This window comes from Bombus flavifrons, chromosome 9 (assembly GCF_040668555.2).
Source record: "Bombus flavifrons isolate JBK064 chromosome 9, iyBomFlav1_principal, whole genome shotgun sequence".
NCBI classification, from domain to species: Eukaryota; Metazoa; Arthropoda; class Insecta; order Hymenoptera; family Apidae; genus Bombus; species Bombus flavifrons.
In genome coordinates this window covers 9,742,702-9,768,980 of record NC_138450.1, presented here as the reverse complement: position 1 = coordinate 9,768,980, position 26,279 = coordinate 9,742,702, and the positions used below count along the sequence as shown (strand labels likewise).

Here is a 26,279-nt window from a genome sequence, read left to right as displayed (position 1 = left end):
CTAGGTCAGCAAGGCCGACGAGATATCGTTCGGTGACGGAAGGTGGACGCAACGCGATGAGCCTGTGCACCCCGACCGCGCTTCCATTGGTCATTAGTCTTCAGGGTACGCCGTTGTTGACGCCAACACCGAATCCGACGGCCACACCGGCCTCAGGAAGCTCCTACGTGACGATGATGCATCGCACGCCAACGTCCCTTTACCGTGACAGTTTCCATCAGCATGAACACGATCAGAATTGTTGAGGAGAACCAAGTGTTCCAGGAAATGCGATCGATGCCACGTGGAACACTCGAACGCCTATGATTTTTTTATCGATGGATTTCTTCTTGATCCGTGCTTCATAGAAGAATTTCGTCAGGATTTGATCGAAAAATTTTGACGCGATCCTATCTGTCGGATAAATTTCTTCGCCAAAACTATCGTCAACTTGGAACAATTTTCTAATTCGATACCTGCAGAAGGTACAACAGAGTATCGTAGAAAGAATAGCAAAATGTTTTGTCTTTAAACGAGGAAACTCGGAGCAAGCAATAGCGAGATGAAATTAAAGAATAATACAAGAAAGAAATGCAAAAGATTCCCGTCAACTTAAATAGCGGTATTCGTTTTGTTTGTTTGATCGTGATACAAGCGTTTGAGTGTTTTATTGTAGTCTCGAATAAAAGCGTAGTCTCGAAATGAGGGAAACGTTTAAATTGACGTCGACATGGAATGCTCGACGTTGACGTTGATACCTGCCGCACAATTTTCCCTCGTGTCTTTTCATGCTCAATCGTGGTAAAGAAGGCTAGCAGAGAATCGGGTAATCTTCAAGTGCGAAGAATACATATATGTGAATGTGATAAAACATTTTATTATTATTTACTCCGAACGATGCGAACAGATTGGCCCGGGTGTTTCGTCCAGTCAAAAATTATCGTTAAATCGATACGTGTGTTGTGTAGCGAAGTATGGTTCTTTTAACGAGTTACAAGTAAAACTGTACGGAATAAAGAAGAATAGCGGCGTATCGATTCCATTGTAATGGTAATGATCGTATGAATATTTTATTCACTGATCCTGCGCTATTTTCTCTTCAATACACGCCGGTTAAAATACACTATCGTCTGTGATATCGATGGAAGGTTTCTTTACTCTGCTGTGCACGTAGAGACTTGTTCGTAGAAATGTTATTTAATTAACGAAATAATAGCCACAGAGGCAACACGATTAAAAATAGCGTCCTCTTCGTCTGAAAATCTCGTCGATTTAAAAATTCACCGTATTCGAAATCTTCCACTTAGTGAAACTTAAAACAGCTTTCACGAAAGGGTCAATGAAATTTTCATAGTTCTCAGCCAGGAAAGAAGTAACAGTATGATACGGAGATGCAAAAAGTCATTCCTATTTTACTTTCATTTGTACTAACTTTTATTTGACAAATAAAAAGTATCCATTACAAATAATTGTAAACTGTATATCTTATATAATACACACATCGTGATACGAGCGAATCTTTCTCACTTTTTCATATTTTCATCTTAATTGTGTACACGCATCACTCTCTCCCTCTCTGTCTCAACTTTGTTCAAGCCTTCAATGATCACAATTACAAACTTTCTTCCACCGTGTCTTCCCTCGGCATTCGCACACACAGGCACGCACGCTAAAACACACCGATTTCTCTGCCTCTCATGCATTTCGTGTGTGTATATGTATTTTTATGTATGTCTCTCTGTTTTGTTGCCTGTTTCTCGTGTAATCCTTATTACGTAAGTGGGTCTCGGGGCAATGAAAAAATATCCTGCTTCCCTTCCAAAACTGCCGTCGACTCACTCGTCCAAGTTCGAAACATGTTAACGATAAAAATGGAAACTGCCGCGTCATGTGGCAGAAACTCCGAATGTTTCAAAGCAAAATGCACGAAATACTTCCTTGAGATTCCAAGAAAACCGCAATTCAACCCCTAAAGCGGTAAATATCGATAGCTTGGCGATACGAGAGAAAAATGGATTGAATGTGAATCGAAATCAACAGCAACAAATTCGCTGTTGGCAAACGGAAGAGAAGCCTGTAACTAGAACATTTCTCATTTTCCCCGACAACCATGAAAAAGACGGTACAATCGTGAGTCGAACGAAAATGCACGCGCTTCTCTGTTCGAGATCACGCGGACGTAAAAGATTTCCTTTTCGTGTTTTCTTTCTTATTTTCTTTTTGATCTTTCGGATAAACACGACGTTGTGGGAGTGAACCGTCAGAAAGGGGGTGTGGGGGTATCGGTATTTCTTCTTAGACGTAAGAGAAAAGGGCGGCTCCGTGGCGACCGGGGTCGGTCGTTTGATCGAGATGCGTTAAAAAAAATGCCCTTCGTAGCGTCATCAAAACCCTTTCTCGGGGTCGTGATTCCGCTTTCTTTCTTCTATTTCACTTTCGTCACGTGGCTAAGTATACTATCAGGGAATGAAGGAGAGAGAGGGTAAAGGTGCTGAGAGTGTCTCTTCGAGGAAGGGAAAGAGGACGAGTTAGTTCCAGCTTGAGGGCGGCTTTTCGACTTCCTGTTCTTCTCTTTTTTTTTTTTATCTCTTCCTTTTCATTTGCAATAAATCTGTCTCTAAAATTCGCATGCTTGTTCAAGTTGCAACCCCTAAAAGAGAACATCCGTGTGTCCGGTCGCTGATACAACGTATAAAAGTCTCAGAGGAAACAAGATGAAATCGTAGGGTTCGACGAAGTGTAAAAAGGGTTGACATTGGAGTTCGTGGTAATTTACAAGGAAATTTCGTTACTTTGTTTTCTGCAAGACTGTGCATCGGACGCGCTATACGGAGAGATCATCATGGTGTTCCCTTTTGGAAGTACGAACCTAACATTCGATGTCTATCAAACCTTTTCATTTAAAAGTTGAATCCTTTCACAGATAGTAAAACTTCTTCCTCGCTCCGTTTGCTCTTCGTCTTTTCACCGACGATCGTAAGATACAAAGCGATCTTATACGTCGCCAAGAGTGACGTATATGTGATATAATATACATATTATAATGTATTCGTCATTCTTATAGTTTAACGTTCTCCAATTTGCCTCTTGTTTCCGTTTAAACGCGTTATCTATTACTTTCTAAGACGCAGCATCGTCGGACTTCGTTGCAAGTTTTCTTTTGATTCAACATCTCGTATTATATAGCGATATTTCCCAATGGAGTTGCATCTCTAATAGTTTAACTTATCACTCTCTATTATTAGAATTCTTACACGCTTAACAGTTATACCGCAGGGGAAAGATCACGAACATTCGTTACGCGCTCGATCTGTGAAATTGATGCAAAATTACTCTGCTTAATCTTACGATTTTACAATCTTACGATAGTTAATAATAATTAAGTATAATCGTAATGCAGCAGTAGACAGATGGCCGTGTGACGATTGAGGAAAGGGACATGTTATCGTTAACGACTTCTTTTCTCTTATTTTTAATTTCTCTTTTTTTCTTTTTATGATGTGTTATATACAAAAAGTATCCGCGTATTATAACGTTTCTAGCAACTTCGGTTCTCTCGCCGTTGTCCTTTTTCTCTTTTTCCATTTAATTCGCTCGGCAACCTCTCCCTTCCTTCGATCTTACCGATACATTTTCTGAATGTACGATTTGAATTTTAACTTGTAAAATCTTTGATCTTTCGCTGTCAGAAACCACGATTCGTCTTGCAAAATTCGTGAAATTTTTTGAAAAGAAAAATCAGAAAAAGGCAAGGAAAGTTTCTCTTCTTTATACGAGGTTTCTGTAGTAAAACAGCGAAGAACAAAGGGTTCGGAGAACATGTGCGCTTCGATAGTGACTTCTGCGGGTATTAAAATAAAAAAGAAAATAAAACGAGTGGGAAATAAAAGAAGAAAAAATGATCGTATCAAAGCTTGCCCAGAGTCGTGGAAAAAAACACACGATATAAAATGATTGGAAAAAATAACTAAAAAAAGAGAGAGAAAAAATGCGTAAGATCGAGAATGATCTCAGGCGTAGAAACAGTGCTGTTCTTTGGCCTTTTTTGCACGAGGAGGCTGTTCCTCGAACGCCAATTCCAAGATTCTAAACTCGTGAAAGTAGGCATACGAGCGTTTCTTATTCGTAAATCCGTATAATCAAATGGAAAAGTCCACAAAATAGACTGTCTCTCCTTGCGTTTTGCTTTGATCGATTAGTATTTATTGAGAACATTTTTTTCTGACTTTATTTTCTCCTTTTCTTTTTTTTTTTTTTGATTTTGTTTTCTCTTTTTTCTTCTTTCTGGGGTTTCCCTCTTTCTTTTCTCACAAATGCACAAGGAGAAACGCCAATAATATGTAATATTATTTTGTTTCTTTTTTTTTTTTTTCTTTCGATGAAAAAAGGCTTCAAGAGTTCTCGTTCTTTAATTAATCTTCACTTTTCACGCGAAGAAGTATCCCTAAAAAAATTATAAACGCATCTTTGGCTCCCCCCCGAATGCTTCCTTTAACACCATGTTCTAATAATGGTCTGCATTCTCGTGCACGCTGAAACAAAAGATCACCAGAAATATCTCGTTAGAAACAGGTAGCTAATATTCGTGCGATCGATTGAATTAATGTTTCTCATACATATGATGTAACTAATTTAAAATGGTTAGTTGATGATATGCACATATATGTATCATTCTCCTTATTTTAATTACTGAATGACCGTAAAGTTTTCGGGTTATCTCTCCTTATTATCTATTCCACAGTGTCTGTCACTTTTCGTACCGAAAGAAAAAAGGACGATCAAACACATTTATTTTTATTTAACATTCAAACGATACATTTAACCTCGCTCATCTTATTTTCGTCACAGTTAGATTCGATATCTCGTCGTTAAGTTTATTTAAAGATGAAACACACTTTTTGTAATATCTACACGTGACAAGCTTAGCAAAAAATGTTACGATTAGATTACGGTAACGCGAGAATTCGTCGGCGCGCACGACGGAGGCCGCAGCGGGATTTGATGTTAGTTCCAGAAAAGCAGGAGATTCTCGGGAAGAGAAGCCGACGATCGCGAGCGCCTTTGTAGGATGATTAGTGATTCTTTGTTATATCGAAAGTAGAACAACAAAATCACTAGTCTTCCATGCAACAGCGCTCGATTTCCCCTTTCTTTAACTCGTTGAGCTTTAAGTGGTAGTAGCAGTAGGCAGACGTGTTCTCCAATTCTCCGTGTCACTGTCCACCTTCGATTTCCTTCACCTTCGCGACGATTACTTTTTCCCAGTTTTGCTCAGTTTTCTCACGTTTTCTCCTCGTTTTGGTTAGTCGGGACGTTTGGTTAGTTCCTCGTGCGGGACGAAGTGATACGATGCGATTAGAAGCGAATTTAGTTTCTTCCGTTTCGGTGGCGTTTTCTCGTCGGAAGGTGGCTCCTGGACGCACGATCGCTTCGCGGTGATAAGCCAAGTATGTTAATGCGTAGTCGTAACGTGAACACGTGAAGAGGCTTGTTATCGTTTCGAAACCACTTTGCGTGTAGTTGCGCAATATCTGGCAGGAGTTTCGATCGCGATTTATGAACATGACCGAGCAAATTTTCTTCGTACCCCTTAACGAGCTTTTCCAATTTTTTTTATATTAAAGAAATATAAACGTTATTTATATATAATTTTTTCACTTCAACGCAAGATTTACAATCTTTGACAGTACTTTTTATTTGGAGCGAAGTGACACGTTAAGGGGTTAGCAAAAGAGAATCGCATTTCACTGTGGAAAAGTGGCGAAATCGATACTCGTGATAGATATGGAACGCGTGTTTGCGCATTATAAGCTATCCATTGCGGCGAGATAGAGGCGTGTTTATACAGAAGCTCCCTACCCATTTTGCGAAGGCTTGGAACGCGCGCGTTTATGCGCCGCAGATTCGTCCGAAAGTTACTTTACAAGCGGATTATTACATACTTCGCCAAGAAACAAAGACGTAGAATTAATGGAAACTCGTTACAAACAATGGTTCGATTATGCTGAATCATAGACGCACTATAATGCACCACGCAACGTACAGGAAATGTTAATTAATTGTTAATCGACGTCAAGATACATGTTAAGATGCTTGAAGAGTTACATAATAGATGTACGCAAATAGAGCAAAGGTATAGGTTTAAAATAAAAAAAGAAGACAATAAAAGTAATTACCTCTGCTGAAGCAGGTACTGAGCCATTTGTATCTGACTGGGTAATCCGGTTATAGTAATAATGCGATCGTTACTGCCAGATAACGGTTCATCTATAGTAATTCCAGCGCCGCTATCCGATCTGACTTTTCGAATTCTGGCGCCTCCCTTGCCGATAATAGCCCCAGCGAGCTATTAACAGAAAGAATATTGAAAATTACCCGTCATCCATCGATTTAACGGGCTATCGATGTGCAATTCTATTCTTTTTAATTCTACTTACGTCCTTAGGAATGGTGACTTGAGTGGTGGTCTTGTTTCCACCCATGTTACCCTGATTTCCTTGATTGTTGCCACCCATGGGTGGGCCGCTCATTCCCGAGTTAGCGCCGCCACCCAAACCGTTTGGCGCGCCTCCTTGCATACCCCATCCATCACCTGTGTGAAACACAACGATCGTACGATGATAGATATCCTCTAAGCCGGAGCAAGCGGTGCCGCTTGACACTTCGCCATTCACCCCATTTGTTCCAAACTTCTAGCCGAAGATTCACGAGCGGATTAAATTTAACCGCGGTCAAAATTACGAACGGTTCTTTACCAGTGGCCATTTGCAACGCAATTTCAGGCCATTCCGTACAACAATGTCGGCCAAATGCAACTTAATGCGCTGACCGTCACGCGAATTTTATGTTTCGTCCTTGGGGCGCAGAAATAGATTAAAAGGTATCGATATTACGCGTTACGACACTTCGCTTAACGTAATAACGCCGATTAGCGATAACCATCAGAAACGTCGGCCACCGGTGACCACCAGCAACGTGTGGTGCAGTCAAACCACAAAGTACAAACTCCCCTCCTTATCAAACTCTCTAGAAAGACAATTGCCAACATTTAGAGTTCATCCTACGGTGCAACTTCTCTTACCATTGTAATTTCCACTAGCGTATGGCGGCGGGCCACCCCTATTGCCTCCGTATCCACCTCGTCCACCTTCGTATCCGCCGCCTCCACCGCCTCCTCCGCGAGAATTACCTCCGTAGCCACGATCCGGTGGCCCGCCAGACATTCCACCGCCTCCGCTACCTCCACCGCGTGGTCCACCTCTTGGTGGTGGCGGAAAGCCGCGATTCATGTCGCCTGGCCCACCAGCACGGCTGTCGCGACGCGGTGGCATCCCACCGCCACCGCCACCGCCGCCGCCACCGCCGCCGCCGCGGCCTCCAGGACCGCCAAAGCCGCCTCCTTTCCCTTGGCCACCATCACCCGTTCCATAACCACCGTAGTCGTCCGCATAGTAGTCGTCGAAGTTGTGCGGATCGTAAGGATTGTTCACGCCTTTCAGCGGAGACTGAAATAATCGAATAAAATGTTAAAAGTGTGGCTTCTATCGATGGACGTTGTAGTAATTGTTCGATTCGACGAGTGAAGGGTATTTTTTAGTTTCTAGGTTCTTGGGTTTGCAAAAGAATTGGAGAAGGGTCGTAACTGTTTCGCGTTTCTAATTTTGCTTGTTGCTAACCACCAGCAACGAAATAAGCGACGATACTTACGGTTTTAATGGTGGCGATTAGCTCGCGAATACACTCGATACAGGTATTCGGTTTGCCACAAATGCTGATCAGCCGGTCGGTACTGTGAGGACAGCAGTGAGAATAGATCTTGATCCTCGCTCCGGTCTTCTGTAATACAGAAAATGCATACGGTTAGAAAAAGGTAGATATATAATGTACATATGCGTTTTAATGATGCGAGTTCATTTGCAAAATGACTCGTTTGAATGCATAGAGTGATTAGGAAGAAAAGAGTTTGCAATGTATGTAAAGTAAATGTGATGTAAGCTGAAAGGTAAAGATTATAACAAATAATAACGATAATAAAATCGCTTCTTTGAAACAAAGAAGAAAATCGTAGAGTTTTGCGGGGGAGCAACGGGCAAAGAAAGTGAAACTTTAATCGCGACCGATCACGATTGTCGCGTTTCTTCGCTCGATAACTCGACGTCACGTCGTGCGATTCTGAGGCGCCAATGGTCGGATCGCGTGCTTCGAGTTGGTTAACAGTCGGCCCCTTGTTTCTCGAGATTGTACTTTCAGAGACAGGGTCGGGTTAAAAGCGGTAAACGTAGCCATTTGGTCACCTTTAATCTATCTCTCTCCCTTTTCTCCAACAGAGGCGTTTTCATTTTCTTTCTCTTTCTCTCTCTCTCTCTCTCTCTCTACTAGAAACACTTTAACGTAATTATCGTGCCAAGATCTCTGATTTCTCTTAGGAAAATGGGGGAGGGGTTGCGAGAAAGAAATAAAGAAATATCGTGCAACACAGCGGTAATTAAAATTAGCGATCGACTTCTGATCACACGAATCGTGACAAACTTCAGTTTGTCAGAGTACAACATTCGCAGAAGGTTTCGTCTCTTTGCATTTTCTTTGCTTGATCCGCTCGGGAATACAACGCGGATATCGTTTGCAATGGGTTTGAAACAAAGTCGAATCGCGTGAGACAGCTTTGATGAAATTAACGCGATTATTCGCCGTGATAATCAGGGAGGATCGTAATGAAAGGAGAACCGGTGATTAGGAACGAACTGGCAGATGTAAAGATAATTGCACCCCTGTCGTTCGTGCTCATCTACCTTGATGGTCTTCAACGTCTGCCCTCTCCACTCGAATCTAACGAAGTGGAAAGCTTGACACTTTCCAGTCGTTCGATCTCGAATATATCTACTAATTACAATTGCCAAAATTTGCTGTTCCTCCTTGAAAATTGCTCGGCATTCCCGCGAGGACGAAAAGATCGGCGCGAGGCAATCCAATCAGCAGACACGTTCCCGGCAATGGATATTCGACATTGTGTGGAAATTGCACCGTTTAATTACACAGATCAAAGCGAATGGCGTCGTCCGCTTCCCTTGCATCCATCCATCCGTTTCCGAACGCAGACATCCGGTCACGTAGAACCGGATCGCTTTTACCGGAGACAGAATCTGTCTGAACACTCTCGACCCTTTGCCTCTCGATTCCACCTTGTTTCTTTCGAGATATTAAATACTTCCGGTTTGCCAACTAACGCTTACACTTTAAACTTTACACGTTGATTCTCACCGTGTGACGGCATACAACGACGCTTCCGCAATCCGACAGATTCAAATAACTTGACGAGCTTTATCGAAAGAATAAACGCAGATAATTTCACGATCGATCGACGAACAGAAATTGTACGAATCGTACGAGCTCGACGTTCTGCTGTCAGAAATATCAACGATGAACAAAATCGAGCGTTAACAGAATCTAGATTCTGGCAATTCAAGCCAAGGTAACTCGTAGACTAAAACGTGCAAAATTTGCATGTGTAAATGAGACGCATAACAAAAATAACGAAAAAATCGATAATGGTCTAAGGACACTGATTTGGATATACAGGCACGATTTATGTTGCTTTCTGTCTAACGACAGAGACAAATTAACAAAGGATTATACTAATTAAATGGCCGGGTACTGCAATGCAAGAAACATATAGCACCGTATGAGCAAAAACATTCCATTACTCGGAAAATCGTAATATAGAGAGCGACCGACAGAGTCTATTGTACTCTTGGAGCGATTTGCTTTTGTTGCGCGGTTCTCTCTATGGTGCAAATTTATATTTACTATTTCACGACTCCCCAGAGAAATAAACCGACGCCCGTGGGCATCGGTATTAAAACGAAACGGACATGATTTCGATAGTCACATGAAGAATTTATCGATCGATAACGCAGTTCTATTCTGTGTAAATTACTGCGCAAATGACGCATGAATTTTCATCGGATCATTATGCGTTTATAGAGTCTCGAACTTCGACACCGTAAGGAAAAAAAATTATGCCAATTCAGTTGGTTTCTAGCTACGACGACGACTGTTTCGAAAATATTATCACCGGTGGAGCTCGAGCAACTCGTTAATAACGTCGGTCGACAAATTTTATGCAGGTAAGCCTTGATTATTCTGAATGCAGAGTAGTATTTAAGTTCTGATACTTTTGCTTTTTTCTCCTTTTTTTTTCTTTTTTTTTTTTTTTCGTCGAAGGTTTCGCGGCTATTATTCAGATAGCATATAAATTTTCTACTTTGTAAGACTTTGAAAACACTTGAGACCTAGGTCGACTAGATAGTCACGATGACACAGCGTTACCAGATCCTTTCACACAACCAACGTAAAAAGACAAAATATTGACGCCTAAGCTCATGAATGTTTAAACGAGCGTAATCGGACGATCTTCGAATGTCGCGCAAAATATTCGTCTTTCTCCAAAAAATGTATCCGGTATAGGGTACCGTGAATATCATGAAACACGAGAATAGGAAGTCGCGTCAAATACGAACGTGCACGTGAAAGATGACCGAGAAACCGGCTTTCTCGAAGAAAAAAGAGGAATGTTCGCGTGGCCATTGACTTTAGTTGTAGACGATTGATGTCTCGCGCAGCGCCATTTCTTTTGCTCCCAGCGGAAGGATTACTTTGTGCAAGACATCTTTTAAACGGAAAATAAGAAAAGAAAACAATCTGAAATCTCCAATGACTCGGGAATCAATACGAGGTACGAACTTTAGCCGTTACCGAAGACACATAGTTTGATACTGGAACTGCAGCCTTCCGGTTGAGACACCAACGGTACCGCAATACGATTTTATTTACAAAGATCGAGAAGACGATAGATTTCGTAAGGCTGACATTCGTGAAATCTGGACTCGACTACCCGATCGAAAGTTTACAAATTCCAACAAGGATATCGGCAAAATAAGTCTACGTATCGTAAACAAATAGGCAAAAGATCACTCTCAACATTATTTTTACTTTCGCCTGATGTATAATTTATCTTTATGCAGATAGGATCTTTTAAAGTAATACCTTCGATTTGTTTTTTATTCTTCAGATATCAAGAATTTCCGGTGAGTAAAATTAAACAGAAAAATGTCAAAGGTCTACTCGGCGCAAGAGGTAGCGAAACACAACACGGCTAAGGATCTATGGATCGTGTATCAAAACGGCGTGTACGATATTACAAAATTTTTAAGCGAGCATCCAGGCGGGGAGGAAGTCTTGTTGAATTTAGGTGGACAAGACGCGACGATATGTTTCGACGACATTGGACACACCACCGAAGCTATACAACTTCGCGAGAACTATAAAATTGGAACGGTGGTCGGTAGTCTTTCCGGAGACACATCTTCCCCAGGCACATCTTCCGGGGGTACGTTATCTATTTGTCATAATACTTTCAATTTTTATGTCATATAAAGAACAACAAAAAAAAGGTCATGGAAGGTAAAAAAGAATGTTCTTTTTACTCATTCGTGCAGTATTTCTTACGTATGAAACTGTTGCTGGAAAAAATGACCAATCCTGACAGCACTGTTACGCGTTGCTGTGTTGTTTTGTTTGTATACGTGACACATTCGGTTAATACATGTGCTTATCTTTATGGTTGTGTTGAGTGAAATAACCAATTAAAGTTTCTACACCGGTCATCCTTCCAGCAATACGTTATCTACTATCTACAATACATAAATAATATTGGAAAACTGATAAACAATGGAATTGTGACTAATGTACGAACCTCGTGCTTCCGCATCTTAATTTCAATCGCAAATTATGTATGTATCTCGTTACTCTACTCGGTCAAGTTAAAAAGTTAAAAACATTTAAAGAAATTTGAAAAATCTGCAGAGCATGTGATTTTATATAGCTATAAATTAATCTCTGTTCGACAGGCGTGCAAGACACAATAGACGACGACACCTGGGAATATGAGCCACCGAAGCACGAACGGTCACCGTGGCTACCGGTGATGATCGCAGTTGCTGTTGTCGTCTATGCATCTATATTTTATTACTTCTGGTACTCGTAGAGGAAATAAAGTCAGCATAAATGCGCGAACTCGACGAATAAAACGATTATTCGTTTTTACGAGTGGGGGTTTCTGTTCGTTCTTTCTCTTCTCTTCTGTTTCTTTCTTATGTTTCCCAATGACACAGAAACCTGGCACGATAATGTATAATTAACATAGAATAAATGTATTTATTCATATCAAAGAAACGATCGGAGAAAGTGAATTTTGCTTGTAAATATCTTATCTAGCCGTTAAGAAACTTACAGAACCTGGTTCGAATCAATTCGTTCGAGTTTCGAAACACAATGCGAACTATAAACGTCGTACTTGGTCGTTTCGTTTTTCAAACGCGGTAGGTCGAGACGTTTTCATTTAATTCCGATCGCAATCTATTTTTCAATATTTAAAAATACATGCCCAATGAAATTATGTTCTTCAACGTCTGACCAAGCTAGATTCAATCTTTTCCTCGATATTCTGGCCACGCGTTTAAATTAAAATTCGTGACACGGAAATTCAGTCGAACAAGATGTACTCCCGTATCCAGACACGCGATCAATAAAACAAGCTATTTTTTTATATCACATCCGCAGACTAGTATCGCAATAACCATTCACGCGAACCATCCCAGTAAACAGCGTCGTTTGTATATCTCGCTATTATATCGACCGGTTAAACGGGCGGAGCATAGTTGCAAAACGCGTAGAAAATTGACACAACGTTGAAGTCAATATTCACGGTAGAAATTATCTCGAGATAGCTACATAATCCCTGCACGGCATAGAAATTTCGTTGATGCAGCGTGATTCGCCAAACAATCGAGCAACCACGTCGGGCACGAGAGCCTCCTAGTCATCGTGACTGGCAGTTTTCAACTGACTGCAGCCGGCATTTTAGCCCGAGAATCCGTTTCGTTCGCGCGTTTCTCCAACATTCCAGTTTCAATGTTACAAAACTTTATGAAACATACGATACATACATGTAAAAAAAGAAAAAAAGAGGCGATCTATTTTTTTAAAACTTCGTTGCATACTCGTAACAAGCACATAATTGTAAAAGCGATTGAGCGGAAACTATCGCTTAAACAAGCGAGTTTTAAAGTGAAAACAAACGGACGGAATATTTGGAAAATTACTAGTTACCACGCGGTTCTTGTTACCATCCGCTCCTATTTGCAAACGTAATTATATAGAGAATTTACAGAATTCAGTACGTTCAATGCGTTCGTTTAATTAATTGGAGCAACGTGATTTCAATCCCTTCCCAAGCTGCATCTATCTTTTACACGGATATATGGCTCTGTACAGTTCGTTCGAAAAAATACATTTTTCTCCTAAACGTAAATTGCAATTTTTCGATAAAAATCCAACAGATCGAACGTCGCGTCGGAAAACTATCGGAATCGGACGTTTCGTGCGATATTCGTGCAACGATTCTCGCAGCGCAGTGAGGATAAGCCTAGAGTCGGAACGCTTTCAGAATAATTTAAGTATATGCGTGATGTTTTATTAATATAGACGCACAATAATCACAATGGATGCAGTTGCATTACATGGTCAGCGCGTACAGATCGCGCTGAGTGCAGTTCCAGCTGAGTGCAGTTGCATGCGACTAAAGTCGGTCTGCATGTTATAATGCGATCAATACAACAAGGTGAGTTCGAATTTAGGCTGATCCCATGTCTCCACGGAACTGGGCGATCATCGATTCATGTTATTATTATTGCTGCTTTATTTTTATGACGTGAAGCGTATAACTTACGCGTTATTATATAATCTATTAGCACGGCCATACATACGCGAAATGACATTCGATCAACAACATTCAGTAGCTGCTGTTTTGAAAAATGAAACGGAAGATGTTACTCGACCAATGAATGAAAAGATATGGAAAGTAAACCAGGAACCTGTCCTACCCTTTTCTTACTCCATTTTTAAGAGTTTATTAGCCTCGTAGAGACTTACCACGAATATCGTAAAAGGTCGTTCTGCTTTCGTTGCAAAATAGCCTTCTCATAAAAACACCGCATAACGTCACATCATTATCTTTTTTTCACGCGAAAAAGGTATGTAACGACTCATATTTCCATTGAGTACGAAGCGGAAGGAGTACATGTCCGCAGTTTACATAATAGTGAAACGTCAATATCGTCACGTGTTTAAAAGACGACTTAACAGTGGTTGAGACGATTATTAAAACGGCTGTCGTTACGAACACTAACTTTATCAGTTGCTTTGTTTGTAAACTCTCGTAACTTACGATCCCGCAATCGGCCGTGATTCTCGGATCCTCCTTTGTTTACTAGCGAAATTTTCATAGAGGATTTAATAGCGCGTTTAATACACTCGTTAAGTTATTTTACGAATATTCTCAAATATTACGTCACGATGCGTGGATACTTCCCATACGTAAAATTTGTAGGACAGATAGAGTTGCTATAACAATCGACGAAATGAAACGGTAAGATCGATATACAAATAGGAAGATAACGTTTCCATCTTTTAACATATCATTTTTAACGTACGCATATATATTTGCGATACCTTTTCATTAATACGTAACGACACATCTTATAATTATAAAACGAACTTTTTGCTTCGTCCAACGACGTGCACGATGGATCGATCCTGACACGGCTATCGATTAGCAAAGTACATAATACCCGAGCAAAGGAAAATTTGCAGAACAGGATACGACCGATTAACGAGACCTCCATTAGCGTTTCTAACTAAGTCGTATAAATACAGCGTGGTGCAAAAATAATGTTATTCAGGCCTTAAAAGTGGTACAAAAATCTCTACGAACAACTGCGACTTATTTGCAAGAACGTCGTTCCTATAAGCTTCGAAGTCCTGCTATTGTCATTGAACATTGATAAGAAAAAAACATTTACGATTGCGTTCCTCTCGTGTCAATTTGTACAACGGACACGAACATCTTTAATATTAGGGCAATTTTAGGTTCGTCTAACAAACCATCGACCTATACACATAACAATGCCAAGAAGAAATATGGACCCACGCGAGCAATAATTTCTCCAACGTTGGGTTTCCACTTCTCTCCGTGCAGCATGACAAAGCGAGAGAAGAGAGGAGATGGCGAACGAGTGGGAGTCGAAGATGATAAGGGGCCCATGGTGGGGCAGCATCTAGAGGGGGCAAGGATAAAGCTACTACGAGCTGACCTGGTTGGCGGCAGTGTTTGTGCCGGTGCAGCGTCGTAAGCAAACTCGTCAGAGCGGATCGTTCGACCATCGTTCCTCCCTTTTCGTTCGACCGCGTTCTTTCCTCCGCACGTTTCTCCCACAGAGAGGTAGAGAGAATACACAGAAGCACGTCACGCCGCGCTACGGGTCGCAGAGAATCGACCAAGGAATCCGACGATTTGAGAGCAGTCGAGGCACGAGAAGCGGTAGCGACAAGCCGTGTTTTAGAGGCGAAGAAACGCAAACGAGAAGGTACGTGGTCAGGTGTTCCGCTTCTAATAAACAAGGGACGCAGTTTCGACCTCGGGCATCAGCAAAGCAAGTGAACGAATAACGTGTGATGTTCGTGCGTCGCATGGAACCTTCGATTCCGACCAGAACAGACATGGCCGACGCGGTAAAGAGGCGCTTCGATCGAGCGTCCCTCCTCGGTGACTGATCTGCCTGGACGACCGACCGATTTAAATTATTTCTTTCGAATACCTGTACCTTCGACGACCGATAAGCCTCTTTCGTACAGTGCGCTGCGTATTTTTCGTCGTTTTACCGTTCAAATCTTCACAATTACGTGTAATTTTGAATAAATAAAAAATGATCGATGACGCAGATCCTGAACGATCGAATGCCTTTAGAATTAGATCGACAGCCTGATTTTATCAATGCTGTAAACGACTATTCCTGTATGCTTACAACGAAATAGTTTCTTGTGAATACAAAGAATGACGTAATTCGCTGTGTTTTCAAGGTAATAGTTATTAGGACCTCCCATTGAGTGCGACTGACTATGAGGTCATCTTACTGGCACGTCCAACGAAAAATAAGGAAGTTTGACATGTAATTGCATCAAGGCTGATTAAATCATTCGATCGATCACGCCACCACTCGAATATTCGAGTCTCGTTGATTCCGTTTGATTGATATTCACTCCGTAAAAATATCGTGGTGATTAGTGATATCTCTTCATCAGCGGGCTCGTGGAAAGTTTTATACGATACTGTGTCGCTAGAAAAAGCAGAGAATGGTGGCTCGCGCCGATTGGGTAATCTGGATGACCTTCGCGCAATCATGGATGATGACGCCGAAAATCATATGCCTTCGTGCAAGTTAGAATCTGTTTCGCAACTGCTTCGAAAATATTTATATACTCTTCTATCTTTTTATATTCGCGAGAACACCGGCAAATTCTTGTCGCCGCAATTCATAGTTTTTTTTGCAAATTTCTGTTCCATATTTATGTATTCTTTAAAATGGTACTCCTGAAACGACAATAACTGTAAATGGACCCTATTATCATATTGTCGAAGAAGTTGAAATGCAAGACAACTTTTGTGAATTAGGTCAAGACTATGACACCTGAAAAAGTTCAATTTGTAAATAATTGTTTCAACGATGAATATTTAACCGTAGATTTATCGACAATATCTTCGCTTCTTTCCTCATGAGTCAAAATGAGACGAATGAGATTTGTCTGAAAATGACTAAATGAAATTTTACCACTTGACATCAGATGCATAAATCATTTTCTAATCACCTTGAGATTATTACCTTGAACTAGAATCGCGTTGTAATCAAAAACATACTACAAGTTTTCTAAACACGAAATACGCGACATATATAATATATTCGCAACTAACTCAGTTATTGGTATTACAATTGTCATTATCTCTCTAGCATCGATCGATCATTACGTAATGAAACGTTTCGCGAGACGTTTATCGTGTCGCGAGTACAAGAACAATCAACTCGACAAATAACGGACATCAAGCGAATGAGGGGACAAAGGACCTCGATAAAATCGTTATTGATTATCTGTCGAAAAAGAACGTTCTGCTGACTAACGAAACAAATGAGATATCGTAGCTCTATCGATCCAACATTTTATCAACGCGAAATTAACATTATCCGCTGGTGCACTCGTTATAAGACGCGTATCTGGTCAAATACGACGATCTCGCAGGTTGAAAAGTTCCAATTGTTATTCAACGTGACGAAGCATTATTTATTCCATCGTCCCCCAAAATTATTACTTTCGATAATAACCGACGAATAAACATGACATGAATCTACATATCTTAACCGCAAATTTTGTTATAATCTTTCCATATGAAACCTAAAACGAACGTTGTTTAAAATTTATTGTGTAACTGCACTTTCGTATTATTACGAAAGCGATTGCAATTTTTCTAAATTTTGTGACACGTTCAAACAATGTGTAAATATAATTGATGAAGATTATTCGTTATTCGATTGGCATGACAATAGGAATTCGTTTACGTTTCATCCATGCACCGTCTTTTGTTCGCTGTTCCCCGAAATGCATAAATATTTATCGCTTGTACTATATAGGAGTATATATAGGACATGACCCGAATCTGGAGCGCAACCATCTTTAGATACAACAAAACAATTATTGAAACTCCGAATCGCTAAATCTCTCATAAATATTATTCATATTTATACTTTGCATATTATCTACCAACTATATCGACTAAATGCCGAGCTTTTTGCATCACTGTGCTACGTAATACCGTTTCTTCTGATAATTTTTTCACTGACAAGATCAAACGCATGAACTATTAATTCCTACTTGAAACATGAGAGTAATCTCATAAATAGTCGACTGCTGTCTTCCTCTCTCCCTCTCTGTCTCTCTTTCTTTTCAAACAAAAAAAAAAGAACATTAATCTTTTCTATCGCGTTATTCCATTCCATCCAGTATGTATCTGCTATAACTTGAAAATAATTAAACTAATCTATTCTGTAATTTCAGAATTCTTGCTGTAATTGAAGATTTCCATCGAAAGCATGAGTAAACAGTATACGAGGAGCGAAGTTGCTAGCCTCAACTGCAAGGATAAGACGTTGATAATCATACACGACAATGTGTACGATGTGACGACATTTTTAAACGAGCATCCAGGTGGCGAGGAGATTCTATTGGATCACGGTGGCAAAGACGCTTCCGAGGACTTCGACGACGTGGGTCACTCTAAAGATGCATTGGATTTAATGAAGACTTACAAGGTCGGCGAATTGGTCGAGGCAGAAAAAAACGGCAGCACGCCTAAGCAGACGTGGCCGTCGGGTTACTCGAAAGATGGCCAAGACAAACAGGATCAAGGAATATCGCCTATGTTGTGGGTGGGTGGCCTAGTCGTCATAATGGCCATCGCGTACTTCGTGTACTTATAATTTCGATAGATAAAATACGTGTTCTACTACGAAGAAAAGAACGAGAGTGCTAGAGGAAATCGCCGTTCCGCGTTAACGTGTATATGAGACTACTGTGATTATCTTCTTTCTCTTCGATTTTCTTTGTATCGTTACACGTCGCTGCGTTACAACGTTCGAATGCTGAGTGAGGTTGAATAGAATTCTGCAATGTATTTAAGCAAATTTGTCCCGTCCAACTCTTGTAACCGATGGACACAACGATGAATCGCAAGAATGTTATCTATACCAAGGATTTTGGATTTCTACTTGTAAAATAGAATAGAAATAAGCCCACGTAATTTTCCCACGAATCGTTTTCAAAGTTCCTCTTTAAATCGTCTTTCTGTTATCTTTTATGCGCATGTTTTAAGGAAATAAATCCCATTTTTCTACACACGCTTCTAATTGACGAAATTCCAACTTTTCTATCAACTTTTCTCGTTTAATTCCATCAAACTCGTTTTCTACATCGGATCACCCCATCGACGCCACGGTAAACGAACGGTCCTTTTCATATTTCATCGTAGCGAATGAAGGAAAAATTACAAATCAATCGTATTTGAAATCTGCACCGGGCAATGAGATGGCGTTTGAACCTGTGTTGAAACCGCAGATTTCTCTCGACCAAGATAATCGTTAAATCGACGTCGTTTCTCAGCGAACTGTAGCGAAGAAGCCCGTCGGGCATTTGCATTCGAATGCCTCGCATTACAAAAGCCTCGTTACAAGTTTTCAATGAGAGGAAGAGCAGGGATAGCAGTGCGATCAGATCGATCGGACTTCCTTTCATTTCGCTGGATCTCGAAAAGACATTCGTCCGTCTCTCTACCTCTTGCTATATTGCCCGCCGAAAATTCACTGATTCCTGTAACTCCATCGAGGCGAAAACAAATCGAAGCATGCGGATCACGTAGCGCTAGTGTAAATTAAGCTCTCGTCGATTCCACGACCGATCACGCTCCATTTGACTGCCTAAATCGTTTAACTCTTCGCGGCAATTTTAATTCGCTGCGGAAACTCAATATATCGAGGCTGGAAATTCATAGCTTCTCTCCTCTTTTGTTTTTTAATTGAATAGTGAGACGCGATTATATGGTTCCATCAATTTTCATAAGGTAATTAACGAAAATCGTTGGCCGATTTCATTTAAACAAGAATGTTAATTTTCATCGATATATAATTTCCTGTACGGATCATTTCGACCTTATTATTCTCCCGAGGAGCTGGCAAACAAAGGCGATGAATAATTCGCTATACTAATTGGGAGAAAATCAAAGGTATTAACGAAGCGAACCGACTGTCGGTGTCGACTGAAGCGAGAGAATTTAACAATGCGAAAAAGGTCGAAAAGGGGATGGAATATCGGAGGGCAGACAAGAATGACCTAAGGATGGCTAGTCTTTTGCGCGTGTTTTAACCAAATGGGCAATTTTTACTTGGATAAATGTACTTGAAAAATCGTAAATGTTTTATTAGATATAAAGATACCTTATCGTGTCAGATCAAACGAGTATCGGTCGATAAGGTTAGATAAATCGTCATCGTATAATGCTATTCTTATTTTCTATCGATCATGCGCAACGTTATGAAATTATTTAAAGAACCGTTGTCTCTGATCGTCTCTTACTCCTATTTTATATTTTAATAACGGAAATACCCTGCTTATATTTGTAGTATTTGTTCCCTAACTTCGATATCCGAGCCGATCTTCAATATGCAATTGCAACAATCAATCGGATTATATCATCGACGTCTTTAACCTGTGACAGGAAAATTCGAAGAATTCAATAATCTCTTGTCCGAACGAGCCAATAAATCTGTCTCAAGGATCGGCCTCGGAAAAAAATCAAGCCAATATTCTCGAGCATTATTGTTTCCAATGGCTTCTTCTTACTTGCAAACGAAATTCAAGGAGATTAAGAAGCCACTTTATTTTCCGAATCGATGTCAAGCTGTCCGGAATCGACAACATAGCCGCGATACCTTCCTGCGTCAGTGAAGAATTCTTCGCGAGTGACAAATGATCGAAAGATATTATTAAATATTCCGTCGTTATCCGAGGAAAACCACTTAATCGACATGAGACGAGAACCGTTGCGGTTTCCGATCGATTTGCCTCGTTTCAAACCCTTGAACTTATTCCTCGAGTATCCTTATTTTTCATCCTGATTCCTTCCCCTTCGTGTTTACCATCATCGTTATCTTCGCCATTCGCCAGCCGCCTCTAATATATTCAGGGTAATTCAATTACTTATTATAACCTATACAATCTTCCGGTCTCGCAGAGACACTGCACGCAATTGTTGCCTTTTGCCCTGCTCGTCGTCGTTACGGCTACCTTTGTTCCGCTCGTCATCGTTACAGTTATACTTTTTCCTTGTACATAATAGGCGCCTAAAGAATGCCCCGATAGTAACACGCAAGTATTCTTTAAGCAAATTCAAGAAATGATTTTAACAAGACTGATCTATACGAGGAAATATTAGATTGTGCGATAAATTCGTTCGCATTTCCTCGAAGGAACGTCAAAGGCCTTTCTTGCGTTACGCTTCTTACAAAAGATTTTGTTAACGAACGGCGTATGTATTATTTTCTTCTATTATTCCATGTGAATGGATTAATGCAACGCCTTTACCTCATCGCCTCACAAATTTTCTTCATTTATCAAAAAAGTGCTGATATTACCTTCTTTAAACAATTCAACGAAAAGGATACGTTTAACACTTCAAGAAGCAAAGGGCGAGGAATTCACGAGCAAAACCAGGATCGACCACAAGCCAGCAGAATAGACTCCTTACGTAACAACGATCCCTTGTTCCTCGACCTCAATCGCAAAAAGAAAGAAGCGACGGAGAGGGTGGGCGGAAGAGTGTGGTCGAGGAGCGGCCGCCAACCAGCACAGGAGGCAGATGGTGGCCGCCGCACGGGAAGGATGTACGGTTTTCCACATATGTCAACCGGTCATCCAAGCCTGTACACCGCAAACCGCGTCCTATCGGAAGAAAGCGAGCTCTTCGGGACGAAACGGAGCGGAAGTCACGCTCGTGGCGACCGCCAGTACTTTCTGTAGAAAGAAGTGCAGGACGCTGGCCGCGAATCGGTTAACGATCGCGCGAGAATTCGACAATTAGCGTCAACGGCGAACACGCATCGATGCGCGCCACAGGTGAGAAGTTTCTATGAGCGTGTGCGGTTATTCACGCATCAAAGACCGCGGTAATTGGGCGAAAGCGAGCTCCTAATGCTTCAGCTTGCCACTCTGATGACTTTGCGGAGTTTATTGGACACTAGTTGGGACTTTAGCGATGTTCGATCGCTAATCACCGTGAGTTAATCGATTTAAAATGAACTAAGCACTGTCTCGTTCTCTGGGTTCGAAGATCTCAATTATCCCACTTTACTGTTGGAAAATCGAGTTTTAAACGATAAGTTTGTCATCGAGGAGAAAGGAACAAGATCGAGGCAGGAATTCTTTCGTACGTTTGAATTAATCTGAGATTCCCTTTGCCTCTGAACTCCGATTTTAAGGCGAAATGGCTTGATACGAGTGCCGACGACAATCGGTCAACAAGGACGAGCGTGGAAAATAGTCGAGTAATTCTGTCATTTCTCGTAACTCGAAGAGAACGTGGAAGATACGAAAGGAGACAAACCGGGACTATGTAATAACAAGTTTTCAAAGGTTTCCTCTATCTTCCCTTTCTTTCGCCTCTGGTGTACCTTCTGATATTTCATTCTCTATGTCGCGAAATATTTTTCCAACTTTCTTTCATTTCTTTCGTTTTTCTCGTAGTCGTAACGAAGCATGGTTCCTAGGAGAAATAAATTCGATCGGTAGCGGGTTGTAAAATAGTTTACGGTTATTGTCCGGCCCGACCACGCGAAAAAACGAGCAATTTTCCTCCTTTCATTCCGTCACGAATTCGCGAATTTTTTTCAAACGTAAAAGAAAAACGAATTTCGTATTTCATTCCTTGTATGCTAGAATAGAAGCAATTTTAATCCTATAAACCAGTTCCTCGTAGAAGCATTCTTTGACAAAATACTCTCTTTTCTTTCGGATAAATTACTCTATTGCTAATAGATAAATCTGCCACGAAAGATTTCATTAACGCCAACTTTCCCGCTCAATTTCCCATCTATATCTCGATAACGAATGGAAGGAGCGAGCGAGTCCAGTAAAATTTCACGGCACGCCTCGTCGCTCGAAGGGAATTTTCTCGTGGACAGTCTAATATCGCTAAAAGCTTTTTAATAAACAGTCGTACATCGGTGCGGCTGGTTGGTTGCGTAAGAATACGGGCTCGTGCAGGGACTGCTTTCTCATGAGAATCTCTCCCTCTTTCTCTTCCGTTCCTCCTTTTGGGGCAGTGAAACGAAGACGATGTGGAGCATTCAATGGAAAACTTCTGTCGGAGGAACGCGGAAACGAGCGAAGTAAGAGAAGGAATTTAGGGGAAATACGCGAAAGAATCGAGGGATGATAGAAATGGAATTAAAAGGGAAGAAGTGAGCCAAAAATAAGCGGAACGAAGAAAAGAATGTGAACAGGATTAAAGCGGGAGTATTGTCAAAGAGACTGGAGGATCTTGATGGAAGAAATGTTGAGCTAGTAATAAAATGAAAAAGAGAATAAGACGGCCGAGGAATTGTCGTGGAGGAGATGTAGCGAAAACAAGAGAAATAAATAATGGAGCAGTTGCGGAAAGAAAAGGAAGTGCAGCGCGGAGGAAGAAATTGAAAACGACGGCAAGAAAAATAGAGTGGCAAAGTGGAGCTGGATGAACTAATGCGAAACGCAGCGTGGGACATACCTACGGAACTCAGCAATAAACCCAAGGAAAAGAAGACAAACGTGTGTGTAGTGAAGATTACGAAAAGAAAAAAAGAAAAAAAAAAGGAAAGATGGAGCTGAAAAGAAAAAACAGACTACGAGTCACAGTTTCTGAAATGATTTTCGATAAAACAGAAATTAAAGGCGACGCCATGGAACAGACTGGAATTAAAGAAACATTTACCAAGGAACAAACAAACAAACAAGGAAGAACAACGTGGGAAAAGAAACTCAACAGCCAGAGGAAATAAGCAACGGTCAAATAAAATCAAAAAAGATCGGAATGAAAGTACGCATCCAAAGTTTACCTTTCGCTAACAATCGCTGACAGGGGGACTTGTATGAGGCGGGGGAGTTGAAACAACGTATGAAAATGCGAAAAACCGGAGGAAGACGGCCGCTGTTTATTTTACGGAGTAGCTCAAACATACGATATTGTCCCCGACAAAGTGGTTCTGTTTTCGCGTTTTCGCTATTTCTTCCATCTCCTGACGACCTTTTCCCAAACTATCCGCGTCTGTTTTTAGTTTTCTACCCCTACCGCCCCCCCCCCGGTTCCACCAACTTCTCTGCGAAAAGCATAAATTACCGTCAAGAATTATGACGAAATGACACGCGAGATCTCGTTCGCTTATCTCTCGACTCTGCGTCACCCCTCGTCGAGAGAAGGAGAAAGAAGAAATAGAGGGTGGCGACTGTGATCCGACTCTCACGTGAGCATTTTTACGTTCGTCACCGCGCGACCTCGCGTCTCGCGCGGGGCATATTACGTAATTACCGAAGGGAAACGTCGACCAACAACGGCGATCTCGAGATTACGCCACCCTCGCTGTTATTTCGCGCGTGAAAACGTGACCCGAGCGGCGATGAAAAGGAGAACGAGTCGGACAAGTAATTGAAACGTACCCCCATGAATCGGTCTCATTTTCAGTATAATTTTAATTTCGTCCTCGTGTGACTGGAGGAAAGGCGCAGATTTAAAAGATAGTTTAGTTTATATAGGGTGGTTGGTAACTGGTGGTACAAGCGGAAAAGGGACGAAAAAAGAAGTCGAAAATATACAATACAAATTTTTCGTTTGAGGCTTTGTTTTCGAAAAAAATCGACTTTGAATTTTCACTCCGTACGCGTGCCGTACGTTATAACGGATCTCACTGTAGATCGTTGTCTCGATGGAAAAAATTTTTTTTTAATTTTTATTCTATATTCCGCTTGTACCACCAGTTACCAACCACCCTGTATAAATTTAAGACGGTTTAATTTAATTTAATTTAACTTTAATTTTCGATTAATAGTTCATGGAACGAATTCGATAAATACGGCGTCGTCAATTCGGGGTACGGATGCCGATATTGAGGTGTTGAGTGGGTTAAACTACGACTTGCGAAATATATGGGTGAAGGTACAATAACATAGGAACGAAGATAATCGAGTAAGTTACAAACGCAAATAATTGAAGTAGAACTTACAGTGGAAGAGTTTCAAGAGTTCTAGGAATTTGCAAATGCACGGGAATAAGATTGAAAGGCGGCGAGTTTCAGAAATTGCGCACGGCAATGTGAATTCTGGAAAAGTTGGTGAAAAAACACGCGGGTTGGAAACTGAAGCGTTTCCGTCCGAGCAGGAAACCGATAATAGCATCGAAGGACCTCCCCTGCAAAGGTTGGTCGTTAAAGGAATGATTTCGCTCGTTTTCTCGACGCTTTGGCTGGAAATAGCAGGAATTCGTGGTTAGTCACTTGTCCAACTTGTATTCTCCGTTTTGTACACGAAGTCGGACACTTACGTCTAATTCGCTGCGATGGTAGCAATAAGGCGTATTACGAGGTTAAATTTGATCATCACAGCGCAAATTTAGAAGATGAACTAAACGATACATTGGCAAGCGTTGATTTAAAAATACATGTTTTCCTTCTAAATTGTTCAAAATTGAAATTAATCTCGTATCGTATAATTCGTATTTAAAAACGAACGAATTCAAACTAATCGAAAGTGACGCGATGACACGAACATGTCGAAGCAAAGAGAGTCCGCAATTATATGAACGTATCGAACTAATTATCCACGACATAGAAAGAATAATTTTCTCAATTAAAACGTGTTTATCTCGCGCAACTTTCCCGATTGATGCACCGGTAAGCAGCGAATCTGAGAAAAAATATCTCAAAGTGTCTGTTTTTTTTCCCTTTAATCTCTCACTGGTGAACTGAAACGGTGCAAAACACATAGAAATAAAAAATGAAAAATATACAACAACGCTGTGTAACAAGGACAAAGCAAAAGGATTATTACGCTCGCATGCTGCTCGCAATCTGTCGATTATCAAAAATCGACAAAGAACGAAATTGTAAAAATTCAAGAAAGCGCGTACCTATGATCTCCGAAAAATCCCATAAAATTGGAAAATCCAGTACGCATCGTCGTAGAGGGAACGTCACGTTTTTTTTTTTAGAAAACACCAAGGCGAATGATCGCGGCGACGCAAGCGAGAGATCCATTCGATCGGCAAGAGGAACGAGACTCGAGGGAAGAAAGAGGGCCCCCGGAGGACGAACTCGAGGATCCTCACGCGTGGACGATCGACCGGGAACTGAAAAGGCAGAGGGTTCGAAGGACTGTCATGCGCCCCTGATTCCGTTTCGGCCGCTGTTCAGACTCCACCCACCTTCATTCATTCACGAACGGAATTACCAGCCGCTGCTTTTCATTATTCCGGGTCTTACCGTGCAGCTTTGCATCGTGACCCGAACCGTACCCCCGGGAAAAGGGAAAGTTGCGCGGCCTGTTCGAATGTGCCGGTCGCCGGTCGGGAAAGAGAAGGGAAGGGGACGTTTCCGAACAATTCCAAGTTTCCGACAGAGCCGTAATTTTCAAAAACTCTTCACCTGGAAAATTCAACCCTTGGTCGTAACTTTTTTTTAACGATTCTCATTGGAAATTTTTCTAGAGACGTTTTTAATTTTCCCTCGAGTCGATCGTAGCGTAGATTTATCTATCTGTGAATTTGTTATCGCTAAATTAAG

At 41.1% G+C, this 26,279-nt stretch overlaps 3 protein-coding genes and 1 long non-coding RNA gene across 14 annotated transcripts in view; 3 read left to right on the top strand and 1 right to left on the bottom strand.

Annotated features, from left to right (window-relative positions):
- The window catches only part of 5-HT2A (5-hydroxytryptamine receptor 2A), a 36,980-nt gene extending 35,586 nt beyond the window's left edge, over positions 1 to 1,394 (top strand). For all 4 annotated transcript variants that reach the window (XM_069119627.1, XM_069119625.1, XM_069119624.1 and 1 more), the window contains one exon: positions 5 to 1,394. In XM_069119627.1, coding sequence (XP_068975728.1) covers positions 5 to 245 — 241 coding nt within the window. In that variant the 3' untranslated portion in view covers positions 246 to 1,394. The remainder of the gene's footprint in view (positions 1 to 4) is intronic.
- A 2,931-nt stretch (positions 1,395 to 4,325) lies between these two features.
- Positions 4,326 to 26,279, bottom strand: part of HnRNP-K (Heterogeneous nuclear ribonucleoprotein K) — a 91,177-nt gene continuing 69,223 nt past the window's right edge. For all 8 annotated transcript variants that reach the window (XM_069119638.1, XM_069119634.1, XM_069119639.1 and 5 more), the window contains 5 exons: positions 7,687 to 7,815; positions 7,061 to 7,484; positions 6,417 to 6,571; positions 6,156 to 6,325; positions 4,326 to 4,511 (listed from right to left, as the gene is read on the bottom strand). In XM_069119638.1, coding sequence (XP_068975739.1) covers positions 4,484 to 4,511; positions 6,156 to 6,325; positions 6,417 to 6,571; positions 7,061 to 7,484; positions 7,687 to 7,815 — 906 coding nt within the window. In that variant the 3' untranslated portion in view covers positions 4,326 to 4,483. The remainder of the gene's footprint in view (positions 4,512 to 6,155; positions 6,326 to 6,416; positions 6,572 to 7,060; positions 7,485 to 7,686; positions 7,816 to 26,279) is intronic.
- On the top strand, positions 9,945 to 12,210 carry LOC138183095 (cytochrome b5). Its single transcript, XM_069119656.1, has 3 exons — positions 9,945 to 10,103; positions 11,048 to 11,365; positions 11,886 to 12,210. The coding sequence occupies exons 2-3, from the start codon at positions 11,086 to 11,088 to the stop codon at positions 12,020 to 12,022; spliced, it is 417 nt and encodes a 138-aa protein (XP_068975757.1). The 5' UTR covers positions 9,945 to 10,103; positions 11,048 to 11,085; the 3' UTR covers positions 12,023 to 12,210.
- On the top strand, positions 14,308 to 15,448 carry LOC138183096 (uncharacterized). The gene is made up of 2 exons (XR_011173982.1): positions 14,308 to 14,464; positions 14,965 to 15,448. It is a non-coding gene; the product is annotated as an uncharacterized LOC138183096 (long non-coding RNA).

Coding starts and splice junctions, on each gene's coding strand:
- LOC138183095 (XM_069119656.1), top strand. CDS start 11,086: ATGTCAAAGGTCTACTCGGCGCAAGAGGTAGCGAAACACAACACGGCT. Junction 11,366..11,885: donor CCCAGGCACATCTTCCGGGG/GTACGTTATCTA, acceptor TCTGTTCGACAG/GCGTGCAAGACACAATAGAC.